Below are 13,461 nucleotides of genomic sequence, written 5' to 3' on the forward strand. Positions count from 1 at the left end.
TCTATTGTGTAGTTGATGGTCAGTTTCAGAGCAGAATATTGATTTTATACTGGATATTAGAAGGCTGGGGTACTAGCCATTCCAATCAAGGGGAAAGAGAATGTGTGGAGACAACAGTATGGTAGTGTGCACATATATACATGTGGATATGTGTGTATAAAATTATAATTCAGAGCAGCCTTACGAGCTTATGTGACTAACAAAAGAATTGATAATACAAAGAATTAGAAAAGTAGCAGATTCTATCTAGTGATCTTCAAAACTATTTTAGGAAATTTATTATTTTTATATATCAAGTTTAGCACTATACTGGCCACCCATTAGGCACTCAACTTTTGTTGAATGAATGACAGATTAAGTATCTTAATTTTTAAGAATCAGCCCCTGGTGGCAAAGCTGTATCTTTGAATCACTGTAGTCTGTGATTAAGTTGGAGAACACACGTACCATTTGTTTAAAAATAAGTAGTTTTTTAGTACATTTCAGAAAGGTGGGGATTTATAATCAACAAAAATGCTTGCTGTGATTCGAAAGAGATGAGTCAGTATGGTAGAAATCTTTGGAGAAAATAAGATTCCCCCAAGGAGCATGCATTTGATTTAATTGAAAAAAATAGTATTTTATCTAGAATAAAATTATGAATATTATACATCTTTATGCATCAGCACACTAGATAATCTCTTGGTAGCTTCAAGAACAAATGTTTCCTTATAATAATGTTGTGAAAAGATTGTTAGAAGAGGCTTTAATGTTACTGAAATATATTTAGGAATGGTTTTAGGCTGTCCTTACATTCAGATGTTTTTCCATGCTCAGTTTAAATACCAAAATTTTGTCTGCCTAGGTGGGTGACCCTATTGGTTTCTGATAAATTAGCCTGTTGTTGTTGTTTTTTTTTTTCTAGTTCTCTGAAAAAGTAAATTGCAAATTATGTTACTACCATTGTAGCATTCCTTCTACAAACGTATCATGTGTAGGCATTTGCTAGTCTCTTGGGAAACCGTAATACTATGGTATAGCCCCTCATCTAAAGGAGTTCAAGGCTGTAGAGGAGATAGCTGTATAGTCAAATATTTACCAAATGGTGTCTGTATGCTCAAAGATACATGCCTAAGTACATATTAAACATAATTGTAAAGGAGTTTTAATGGCAGCTATTATGTTATGTGATGCATGCCTCATTTAAGGTGTGTGCAAGATATATTTCTTCATAGAACAGGGAGTGAATTCTCAGAGAATTCTCAGAAATTCACTGGAGATTTCAAGAGGAGAAGGTAAGGCAGGGATAGAGGTGTCCCAAGCAGAATGAACCAGGGATGGAAATAGAGTGGTTTTAAGTATATTGCAGCTTCATCTTGGACTCCAGGCAAGGCATTTGATTATGAAAACATAGGTTGCCTCTGTGGTTCAGACTCCTTAGGAACCTAAGACATTTTCCAGTTTGTTTTTCCAGGATATGCATTGCTCTTTATCTTCTGGGATTTTTATTAGCCTACAGTTTACTTGCTATTTCCAGTGGTTTTGATGAAAGGTCTTGTAATACAAAGATAGCATCAAAGTAAATGAGAAGGAAAAAATAGCATTCATGTGTTATTTAAAGTAGTGGTTCCCAAACATTAATGGCAATCGGAATCAACTGTAGGGCTTGTTAAAGCACTGATTGCTAGGCCCCACCCACAGAGTTTCTAATTGAGGAGGTCTGGCCTGGGGCTCAAGAATTTACGTTTCTAACAGATCCCAGGTGATGCTGATGCTATTGTTTGGGGAACTGCAGGCTGAAAACCAGGGACCTGAAGTAATTGATATGGACTTCTCTCTTGCACAGAGAGGAACCTATCGCTGTCTATTTCCAAAATTTCTTTTTGTTCTTTCTCACTGAATTCGTCAGAGAATGGTAAAGGTTTTTGTGTTACTTAGTAACACATACAGATACATATGTTATACCTAACATGTATAGTTACTTGGTAACATATATAGTAAGACAGGAAGATGAAAATAAATTGTCATTTCTGTCCAAACACCATCTCTTAGCACCTTTTTAGCACTAAGATTTTGATTGTGTATGGTCAGTTTGGCTTAACATCATATTGCCTTTATAAGTTTATTTAAAAATCATAATAATCTGTAATGAAAAGAATCTGAAGATGAAATATACTCACCTTTATTATCTTTTTCTTAAAATAATAGTTACTTTACTATACAAAATAAGCATTTAATCTGCCATATTTTGAACAAATTTGCTCAGAATTTCTAAAAAAAAAAAAGCAAACAGGCACCATATACATGATTCAGTAAATGTAAACTGCTCTTTTGTTTCCAATGTAAGAACATTAAAGATTACATATTGCCCGGTATTGTAAAAGTATAGAAGGTAATTGAAAGCTAATTTTCTTAGAAAATTTTGTTGTAATCTTTACATAGTTTTTTCTTCAGAGATGTTGTAATTGTGTTAGACATAGCTGTAGGAAATTCACTCATCCTGGCTACACTTGTAGAGGAATACAGAAAAGGTTGGGTTGGCATATGCGGGATGCTTAGAAGTGAACCCTGCTTCCCTCTAATATTCCCTGTGTAATATCTCTCCAGTACATCTCCTTATGCTGACTGAAATAAAACCAGTTTGTGTAGACTTATCATGAGGCCTGGGTTATCATTTACAAGGAATGGAAGGTGTCTCTGGATTCTTCCTTTTTACTCTTCCTGACGGAAGATTTCTCTAGACATGAAAGGCATTGTTTATACAATGGTGCATTCATTTGACCATTTTGCTTATATATTCCATTTGTGTGAGTGTGCATGTGTTAGCCTGGACTTAGGGAAATTTTCTTGTGGAAGGGAAAATGTGAATGCAGTCTTCATGGCTGAGTGAACTGGGGAGAGTTTGCCAGACCAAGTAAAGTGCCTAAGGAAAGGTACAGAGGTAAGAAGCCCCTGTATGCACCACAAAATTCAAGCATTTTGTTCTGGACTGGGAGATTTGAGGCCATATATGGTAAAGGTGAGGCAAGAGAGAGAGAGGGAAAGCCCGTTCCCCCTTCTCTTCTATTCACTAATTTTCTCCTTATTGAAAAGTGCTTATTAAAGCACTGGGTTGGGCACAGGGGTGTGAAAAGGATCTCAAGAGGTGACTGTCCCCTCCACATATAGAATGGTTAAGAAACAACGCAGAGCAATAGGAGATTAAGACCCTAAATGAGTGGTACAGTCAGTAAGTGATTATGAATGTCACTGTCATGTTGTTACAGCATTTGGAAGAGATCTTCTTGAATGTGATGTAGGACCAGGGGCCTGAGTAGGACATGCTAGAGGTTAGGGCATTACTGTTAAATTAGAGGAGGGGAGGGAAATTTAGTGACTGTTGCCACAGTGTAAGTTCCTTCTGTTCTTAGAGGGAATCGTATGCAAGTCAGTAGAATTATGGGATGGAGGATTTAAGTCAGTTCTTCAGGGTTAAATGTTGAGAAAGATATGGACCCTCTCCAGCAGGTGCAGGTATGTGTATATACATAACATTTTGCCTGAATTTCAAGAATTTTAGAGCTTTCCTGAAGTCCAGCCATGTCTCCTAATCTGGAACCTTGATTTACATGAGGTCAGTTAGGATATTGTCAGTGTAAGTTCCCTTGGGTTAAAGGAACCCAAGGTAGGGAGGTGGGTAAACCATGTGCTATGAAGTCAGTCACCCGGTCAGGCCAAACCCCCCCGGGGAGCATGGAATCTGTGGAGTGTGGTAGGGGGTGAGAGGGATGATGGTGAATCCTTTTTGGCAGTTATATCTGAATTTTCTCTCTCGGGTTTTGCTCATTTTGTAGAAGGAGAAAGACTCGTCTTTCAACTCTGTGTCCCCCTTCATTCTCCATGCACTCTTCCTTTTCACAAGTAAATGTTCGGACAGAATACATTCCTTCTTCCGTTCATCCTTTTACTTTCTTTACTTTTACTTCCACCACACAGGAGCCACCCTCACCAGCCTTGCTAGTGACAGTCTTATGGTCAAACTGAGGGTCACTTTTCAGTATTTCTCTTCCTTTATTTCCCTGCTGGGTTTGATACAGTTGACTCCTCCCACCTTACAAAATTCCAGCCTTGGCCCCACTTGGCAGCACCCTCTTGCCCTTTCCTTTCTCTCTGGCTGTGGCTTCTCTCCTTCCTCTTTGGAGCCCCTTCCTTTACCTGAACTGTATGTGCTAGGTTCAGATGTGGCCGTATTCTCCTGGATCCTGCACTCTCATAGGGTGGCCCCTGTTTCTGGACCTGAGCTTCAGCTGCCGCATACGTAGAAACAAATACCACCTCTACATTTTTTCTCAATTTTAGCCAAAATCTGTCTTTCAAGCTCTGTATCCAGATATCACCATGCTTATCAGAGGTTTCACACTAGATATTTTCTTGCTAACTCAGTGTATCAAAAAGTGTACTTGGGATTTTTCTCTACTCTGTGTCCCACTCCAAGTGAAAATGGTATTTCCTTATTTATTCTTCCAGTAGATATTTACTGTTTGTAGATATTTGTTTGTAGATCTACTGTTGTAGATATTTACTATGTGCCTTGCAGAATTCCCTGTTAAGGGAACCAGAGAACTGGGAGTCACTCTACATTTCACCTTCTTCCTGATCCCTTATCTCTACATATCTCAAAGTCAACATAGTATCCTTAATATCTCTCCTATCTACCCCCTACTTCCTAGTCTTGCCATTCATCTTTCTTTCAAGTATATTTTGAACATTTACTATTTAGAAAGCATGGTGAATAAAATCTACCTCTGTCCTGTTCCTGTGCGATTTATATTCAAGTGTGGAAGCATAATAATTATTTAAATTGCAATAAGTGGAATGAAAGAGAGGAACAGTGTGTTAAAGCTCATAAAAAAGAAAATTCAACCTGAGGTGGGTTAAGGAAAGATTTTATTTAGAAAAGGATATTTAAGCTGATCTTTTAAGGAGGAAAAATGAAAATATCACGTATAAGAACTAACATTTGAATAGTGTTTGCTCGGGGCACCTGAGTAACTCAGTGGATTAAGCATCCAACTTTGGCTCAGGTCATGATCTCACAGTTTGTGGGTTTGAGCCCCCTGTAGGGCTCTGTGCTGACAGCTCAGAGCCTAGAGCCTGCTTCGGATTCTGTGTCTCCCTCTCTCTATGCCCCTCCCCTGCTCACACTCTGTCTCTCAAAAATAAATAATAAATAGTGTTTGCTATATGCAAGGTACTGTCCTAAGAAACGTCACATATATGAATTACGTTAGTCTTATGACCCTTTGAGGTAGGTTTTGTTGTTATTGCCATTTTACAGAAGGGAAATCTGAAAGGTTATATAATTTGGGCCAAGATCACACAGCTAGTAGGTAATAGAGCTGTGACTTAAACCCACGTAGTCTGATTCCAGAATCTGTTTTCTCAACTTCTATGTTGCTTCTTAGTGTGGACTCTTTTGAGGATCAGAGTTGGGAGGAGAGTGTTGAGGCAAAGGGGACACTATATGTGAATGTTTGAGTGCTTAGAGGGCTTGGTATGAGAGGAAAGCCTTGTAGTCCAGTCCAGACTTGGTTCCTTATTCTTAGATCTGTGGGCAGCCATGGAAAGGTTATAAGAAGAGGAGATTTGGACTTAGGCATTCTTTATTTCTTTCCTGGATTACTGTAGAAGCAATGGAGGGTATGGTGTTTTATTCTTCTATTCTAAGGTGCTATTTACAGTAAGATACTGTCAAATTAAAGATTGCTTTCTAGGAGAAAACTATAATAAAATTACATTTACTTTTGTTTTCAGACCAAAATTTGTTTGTAAGCCAGAAATAGCAAATATCTATCTAAATAACAATGTAAGACTTCATCAGCTACATGTGACGTTAGCATATGAAATATCCAAGGAGTCTGATAAATTATACTGGGCAGTCTATAGTTTTCCTCGGTATTCTGCAGTTATGAAAGAAATCAGAGTGATACAACACTTCCCATAACTAGTTCTTGTGATCTTAGTTTTCCTTCTGTATCTCTCCTAGAGTTTTAATATATTGATATTAAATATATTGATAGTTTTAATATATTGATAATATAACTTATACTGAGCAATCAGTTTGCATCTGAAGCAGAACTAGAATGAATAGAAATAGGATGCAAAATGATATCTTTTAGGGGCCATGGAAGAGAGAATGGATACTAAAAAAATCTAAGGAGTTATTAAAATGAGTTTTCTTAATCCATTTTTTCTATTCTTTTTACCTTGCTCATAATTGTTGGTAGATTTTTTTTACACTTCATGAAGGAAATTGGATTAATAATCCTATTTCCCACTTGAATAGTACTATTTTCCTGTCCTCTGTATACTTAGAGAACACTAGTGACTTTTTGCAAACACAAAAATAACATTATTTCAAAAAATATATTTAACCATATGACCCAGCAATTCCACTCCTAGGTATATGCCCAAGAAAATTGAAAACAGATAAACAGAAACTTGCACATTAATGTTTGTAGCAGTATTTTAATAGCCCGAAAGTGTAAACAACCCAAATGTTTATCATTTGATGAATGGATAAACAAAATGTGGTATAGCCATACAATGGAATATTTAGCCATAAAAGGTAATGAAGTACAGATACATGTTACAACATAAATGAGTCTTGGAAATACTATGCTTAAGTAAAAGAAGTGACACGCAAAAGGCCACTTATTTATGATTCCATTTATATGGAATATCCAGAGTAGATTTACCATAGAGACAGCAGCTTAGTGGTTGACAGAGGCTAGGGGTAAGGGAATGGGGAGTGATTGCTAATGGGTACAGGCTTTCTTTTTGAAGTGATAAAAATATTCTAGAATTAGATAGTGGTGATGGTTGTACAACTTTGTGAATATGCTAATAACCACTGAATTATATACTTTAAAAGAGTAAATGTGAGTTTTATTCTTATCTTTATCTTTATCTCAGTTTTGAAAAAAGTATTCATGTGGGGAGCAAAACAAAAGTAACTGAGAATCTGTAAAGCAGTGTTAAGGGTTGCCATAATATACATTCATTCCAGTTAAGGCCAAATAAGGGAAATCTCCACGTAGTCATTTCTTTCTTAACATTAGGGTATAAACTAAAAAAGGACATGGTACTTCCAAAATATAAGCAATGTAGACATGAGAACAAGACCTGTTTTAAATGAGAAGCTTTGGTTGTTGGTATGGCTTTTACCTGGTTGTAACTAGAAATATCTGTATGTTCTTGGTAGCTCGACATTTAGCTATACACAGCTGAATTAACAGATGCCTGAAATCAACAATGAGAAATAGCATGCATATTTTTTTTAATGGATAAAATATCTACTTTGATCCAGCTCCAACTTCTCTTGTCTATTCCTGCCCATAGAATAGCACACTTGTCAGCTCTGGGGTCAGCCTTGGACAGAAAAAGGAGTTATAGTGGCAAATGTTGGCAGTACCTGCCTTGTTTATATAATATACAGTATACATAGAGTCTCAGCCAGCAGCAGAGAAAATTTAAGTCTATAGAGTTGTAACCTGTAACACCAGATTAATGTAACCTGGTGCTTTAAGCGTACATACAGTTCATATAACTCATTGCCTTTTTTGTTGTTGTTGTTAATTTCATACTTCCCAAACTACCTCATTATTATCATCAATTGGCTTTCAGAGTAGATCTGTCAACAGGGAGAAAGTGTGCTGACCATAGAAACCTAAAGTATAATCATAGCTATTACGGTTATTTCTCATGACTTGACAAATCCTATAGATCCATCTTCAGTGTGCACATTTTCCAGATTTCAGAGCTGCTGAATTCTGAAGACCATTGGGCATGAACCAGTGGACCATTGGGCATGAACCACTGTAACAAATGCTACCTTGGTAAACCTGTTAGAAGGCAGTCTGTTAGAAGGCAGCCTTTGACCATCACAGCTAGCACCTCTCTACTCCAGTGATGTATGGCAGCCAAACATAGAATGGGCCTTTCTGCCTAAGAATTTTCCTTGGCATTTTGAATCTTTTAAGCTGCCTGTTGATTAATGGTGAAAAACACAAGTTTTTTAAAGGATAAACCGATGCTGTAGGTAAACCTTGAGGTAATTCAAGGCTTGGAAACAGATTTGTGTATTAATAAATTCTGAACCTAACTAAAAAAGGCAGTACCCTTCTAACACTGTAGGACTCTGGTCATTATGCTGCCTTCCCCTTATCACTCAGCTTTGTGGTTTACTCGGTCATCTATTGATTTTATGTGTCACAGGTGGTAGTATATTCTTTACTGAATGAGGTTATAATTACATAATGTATTTAGATTCTACTGAGGTAGCCCTCTTATGAGAATCGATCCTTTTTTTAAAATCCTGGTTATTATGTCATCTGGATATGTACTTTTAAAAAGAGTCCACTGATCATTGTTATTTAAAATGATCTTTTTCTGTTTTCTTAATTGAATTGATCTGATTTTTTTCTGAAGTAAAACTCAAAATTTTTTTTCTGAAGTTATACCTTCTACTCCAGGAAATATGAGAGGAATATATTCCATAGAGTCAAATCCCAAGACATAAGTTGATGTGGTTTTTTTGTTGTTTTTCTCCATCAGGGTTGCCCGTTTGTCCTGAGCTGGTGAGGGAGCACATCCCTAAAACCAAGGATGTGGGACACTTTTTATCTGTCACTGGGACAGTGATTCGAACAAGTGTGGTGAAGATCCTGGAGTTTGAGCGGGATTACATGTGTAACAAATGCAAGCATGTATTTGTGGTCAAGGCTGACTTTGAGCTGTACTATACCTTCTGCCGGCCGTCCTCCTGTCCCAGCTCGGAAAGCTGTGATTCTTCAAAATTCACTTGCCTCTCAGGCTTATCTTCATCTCCAACCAGGTGTAGAGATTATCAGGAAATCAAAATTCAAGAACAGGTAAATGATCAAAGAAATGAGAGAAATCACAACTTTGAAGAAGGTTTTTTTTTTTTTTTCCAGCAGTGGTCAAATTACCAAGAGTGGGGAACACATGAAGGATTACAAATGAGATTTGTGTCATCACACAGTATGGTTGCACATGTACCAGGATATAGTCTTTAGAGACCATGCAGTAATCATCTCTGTATAGAGAGCATTGGCATATGGCACCCAAACATGAGAATGGCCCTTTCTGCCTAGGAATTTTCTTTGGCATTTTGTAGCTTTTAAGCTGCCTGTTGATTAATGGTGAAAACATAAGTTTTTTAAAGGGTAAAACGATGTTGTAGGTAAACCTCGAGGTAATTCAAGGCTTGGAAACAGATTTGTGTGTTAATAAATTCTGAACCTAACTAAAAAAGGCAGTAGCCTTCTAACACTGTAGGACTCTGGTCATTATGCTGCCTTCCCTTTATCACTCAGCTTTGTGGTTTACTCGGTCATCTGTTGATTTTATGTGTCGCAGGTGGTAGTATATTTAACATAATTAATAATTATATTAAAATTAAGGGAATATTTAAGAAGTTCAAACTAGTTGTATTTAAGGGATAGGAGAAAAATTAAATGGTTTTAAGTGGTTGTTAAACATTGGAGTATTCAGGATTTGAGGTTTAGGCCCAATTTTATTTGCTGTGTCAAATGAGGTATATATACATAGACACTCTTTAATATGGGACAGTGTGCCAGGTTTTCCTTGCCGCTGAAACACAAAGGTATATTCAGTGTCAAGGATTCAAACTCCTGTCTTTCTATATACCATTCTTAACATGTGACCTCTATTAGGGTTCTCTATAATCTAAGATGGTAGTTACAACTCTTTCACCACTGTATACTAGTCAGACAGCATGAAAAGGGAGGGACGGGCAACAGCACGAGCCAAGTCTCCATTCAAGTAGTCCTCTTTGAAGTCTAAGGCATGCCCACTCATTTCATTGGCCAGAGCTTAGCCATATGACCATATTCCATGTGCAGGGGAGCCTAGGAAATAGTCTTTTTACTGGGTACATATCCATGTGAAATAAAACCAGGGTTCTGTCACTAAGGAATGATCAGAGGAACAGAGTGATTTGCCCAGGTCTTAGGACTAAAGGTCAGGAAAGAACTGCATGTCTTTTGTAGGTAAATAACTTTGGTATTATGTTTAATAGGTGGAGCATGTGTTTATTTTGAGCATTCACAAGGTAGATTATATTTGGAGATATTTTCCATATTGGTGTTTTTATTTTACTCTAGTGAGTTTATAAACAGATAGTAGGTACAATTTTCAAGAAAACTTTATAAATCCCCATCACAATTAAATTATATGATAATACCAGGGAAATAGAAACAGTAATTCAAGAACTGCTAGGCTTCTGAATACTTAGCATGTATTTAAGCATACTTAGTATGTGTCTCCTTTTCCTTGCTAGGTTCAAAGGCTATCTGTTGGAAGTATTCCACGATCTATGAAGGTTATCCTGGAAGATGACCTAGTAGACAGTTGTAAATCTGGTAAGAATTTTTGCTGGCTTTTATAAGAGGTCCTAAAATACTGACTAGGAAAAAGCCATTTTTTATTTTCACCTGAATACTGTGAAGTTCAGTGTGGAGGCTTAATTGCTCACCTTGAGAACAGAAACTGGCATGGAGGTGGGAGGTGATACACAGCAGGAAAGAAGCTATAGCTTAGTCCAGTCCAGCCACTGTTTTATAAATGAAGAATCTGACTTGCCCAAGGTCACATGGAGAGTTAAGTGGCAGAACTAGAACATGAACCCAGATCCACTGACTTTTCGTCCAGGAGTCTCTTCAGCACATCCTTGCTTAACAGTAGCAAATTGTAGTGGCTTTAGTGGATCAGACAGTATGACTCTGTCAGATACTACTGTACTCTTACTGGTATCTAGAAGAAAGGAGGTGATTGTTCCTCTCTCCTCTGTGCTGGTGACACCACAGTAGGAGTCACATTGATTTTGTCCTCTGAGGGTTCTCGGTGTTTCCGTTGGCCACTTGCCCAAATTGAGAAGGAATTTGAAACCATGCTGAAAGAACTGTGGGTGTTTAGCATGAGGAAGCCTTAGGAAGGACATGACAGCTCACTTTTCGTTAATTGGAAAGCTGTCATACAGAAATAGAATTATAGTTAGAGGAGATTAATATTGAGTTTGAGTAGTCTGAAGCTCCAGGAAGGTAGATTTTATCAGACGATGGTTTCTTTTCTCAGCGACAGTCAAGCAGAGGGTGTACAACATCTGTTAGTGACTTAGGCCTCATGATGGCCATTGATCTGGATGATCTGAAGTGTTCCAGGCAAATCAAAGACAACCTCAGAGCTATTCTGGAAATTGGAGGACTTCACAGGGGTTGTTGTGATGTCATTCTTGGTTATATTTTGATCTTGAGGCTAACCAGACAGCTCCTAAGCTCTTTTTTGCCCCATCTGAAATCATCTTGCCCCTCTTATTCTGCTCAATGGGGAGCCTGGGAAGAATCAAACTTAAAAGTATTAGTGGGAGGGCAAGGATTAATATTGGCCCACATGTGTAGAATGGAAGTGTTCTACATTAAAATTTAAAATGACTGTATTTACAAAAAAAAAAATGGTAGGGAAGAGTTTTATTGGAAAAATTAAGATGTTAGGAGGTTTTGTAAGTCAGTATTGCTCGAGAGAGTAAATATTATTTTCTGTAGTAACCACATTTAAGTATCATGAGATGTTCTTAATAAAATTTGATATGTTTTTTTAAACAAATGTATTATTCTACATATGTAATGCAAAAAGAAAGAAGGAGAATAAAGGGGATTGTTTTCAGCTGTTAGTAGGGGCTAGGGCTGTAAAATTTACATGGCTCTGTCAGCTAAAGGTAGAGATCTCAGAAGCAGACTGCATTCAAATGTATAATCTAACAGTTTTAATCAAAACCTTTTTCTCTAACCGAAGTAACTGACGTTTTCCGTATTTTGGCACCAGTATCCTTATCTATCCTATTCCCTCACTGTCTCTTCTTCCCAGAACTGACAGGCACTAAAAACTCTAGTATACAGTTTAAAAGTCTTTTGGACTTACAGACTTTCAATCTCAAAAAAAGGTTTTCCTAGTCAGCTTCTCTGAGGCTTCTCCTTCCAGCCCTAGAAAAGGCAGGTGGCAACCTGTCTCCCTAAAAGTCAGCAGCTCTGCTCCCTACACACATTCCTAGGCCTTGACCAGACTTTTGCCTGTGAGAACGGCACAAGATTATTCTTTCTCTTTCCTCTTCTTATTCCAAATAACTTAAAAACTGTTGCTTTTACTGTTTGCCTAGCGATTTCCACTTGCTATTTGACATTTAAGTTACATTGAAAGTGGGCCAAAAAATGGAAATGGTTGGTAAACCTTAGCCTGGTGTCAAAAATTGTTTCTTGATTCACCTCAACATTCCCTGTTTTAAGTATTTCCTGTTCTCACTCATACCTTAATCTTACTCACCCTTAATCTCAATAGAAAACATATAACACAAGTGTATCCCCTGGACAGAAACAAGTATATCTGACCTCTTATTCCACATCCTTGTTCTCCCCTACCAGACAGATCAAAAGTGCTTCGTTTCTGCAAATTCCACCATTTCTCTTTTTCTTTAACCCTAGATATCTCCAGATGCTTCATGTATAAAATATTTACTGAACTGCCGTTTCATTAAAATTATAAGGCAAACACTATGGAAATAGAAGGGTTCAGTATCTAGAGTCAAGAATAATTCTTTATTGGGGCACCTGGGTGGCCCAGTCGGTTAAGTGTCTGACTCTTGATTTCGGCTCAGGTCATGATCTCACAGTTTGTGAGTTTAAGTCCCGTGTCAGGCTCCATACCTACAATGCAGAAGAGACTGTTTGGGATATTCTCTCTCCCTCTCTCTCCACGCCCCATCCCAAAATAAATAAATAAATACTTTAAAAACCCTCTTTAAAAAAAAAATAAGATGTTTTCATGCAGTTCATCTAAACTGAATTCTTTCTGCCCTGAAAAAACCTGAAGCTATTTTTCTTTCACATGTCACTAACAATAATGGATGGAAGCAGTCTGTCAGCAGCTCTTTTTTCATTTATCCATAGCTACAAATCTCTGTGGGAATGAAAAGATATATGGCATAATCCTTGCCCTTGAGGAATTTACAGTCTGGTTGGGAACCTCAGATTGACACATGCAGAGTAATAAAGTTGGAGTTTGTGTCCTGAGAACTGCCAGTGCAGTGGGAGGTCAGACATGGGTCTGGTTGGGGGTGGCTGCAGTGGGAAATAAGCTGCAGAAGACAGAGCGGTACAAAGAGCTGGGATTATAGAAAGTAAGAGCTTGAGCCTCCTGACAATAACACTGTTTGTAATTTTTATTGTGGGAAAACTTAAGTATAATAACAAGGTTTCGTATAATAATAGCTAATATTTGCCAGTTGAGCACTTCCTGTATTCTAGATATTGTATGAAGTAATTTATAAACATTATCTAAATTTTCACTGTTGTTCTGAGATATAAATGTAACTATTCCCATTTTTCTAGGTCAAAATATAGGCTCAGC

The 13,461-nt window shown here is 37.5% G+C and overlaps 1 protein-coding gene across 5 annotated transcripts in view; it reads left to right on the plus strand.

Annotated features, from left to right (window-relative positions):
* The window catches only part of MCM9 (minichromosome maintenance 9 homologous recombination repair factor), a 111,691-nt gene that overhangs the window by 3,860 nt on the left and 94,370 nt on the right, over positions 1 to 13,461 (plus strand). For 4 of the 5 annotated variants that reach the window (XR_008422904.1, XM_019418204.2, XM_019418205.2 and 1 more), the window contains exons 3-4: positions 8,575 to 8,891; positions 10,343 to 10,424. Coding sequence is in view for 4 of the 5 variants with exons in the window: in XM_019418204.2 (XP_019273749.2) it covers positions 8,575 to 8,891; positions 10,343 to 10,424 (399 nt within the window). In the remaining variant the exon portion in view is untranslated. The remainder of the gene's footprint in view (positions 1 to 8,574; positions 8,892 to 10,342; positions 10,425 to 13,461) is intronic. The other variant, XM_019418206.2, reaches the window with a different exon arrangement.

Source organism: Panthera pardus, unplaced genomic scaffold, assembly GCF_024362965.1.
Source record: "Panthera pardus isolate Hobbes unplaced genomic scaffold, ASM2436296v1 HiC_scaffold_17, whole genome shotgun sequence".
In the NCBI taxonomy this organism is placed as follows: domain Eukaryota; kingdom Metazoa; phylum Chordata; class Mammalia; order Carnivora; family Felidae; genus Panthera; species Panthera pardus.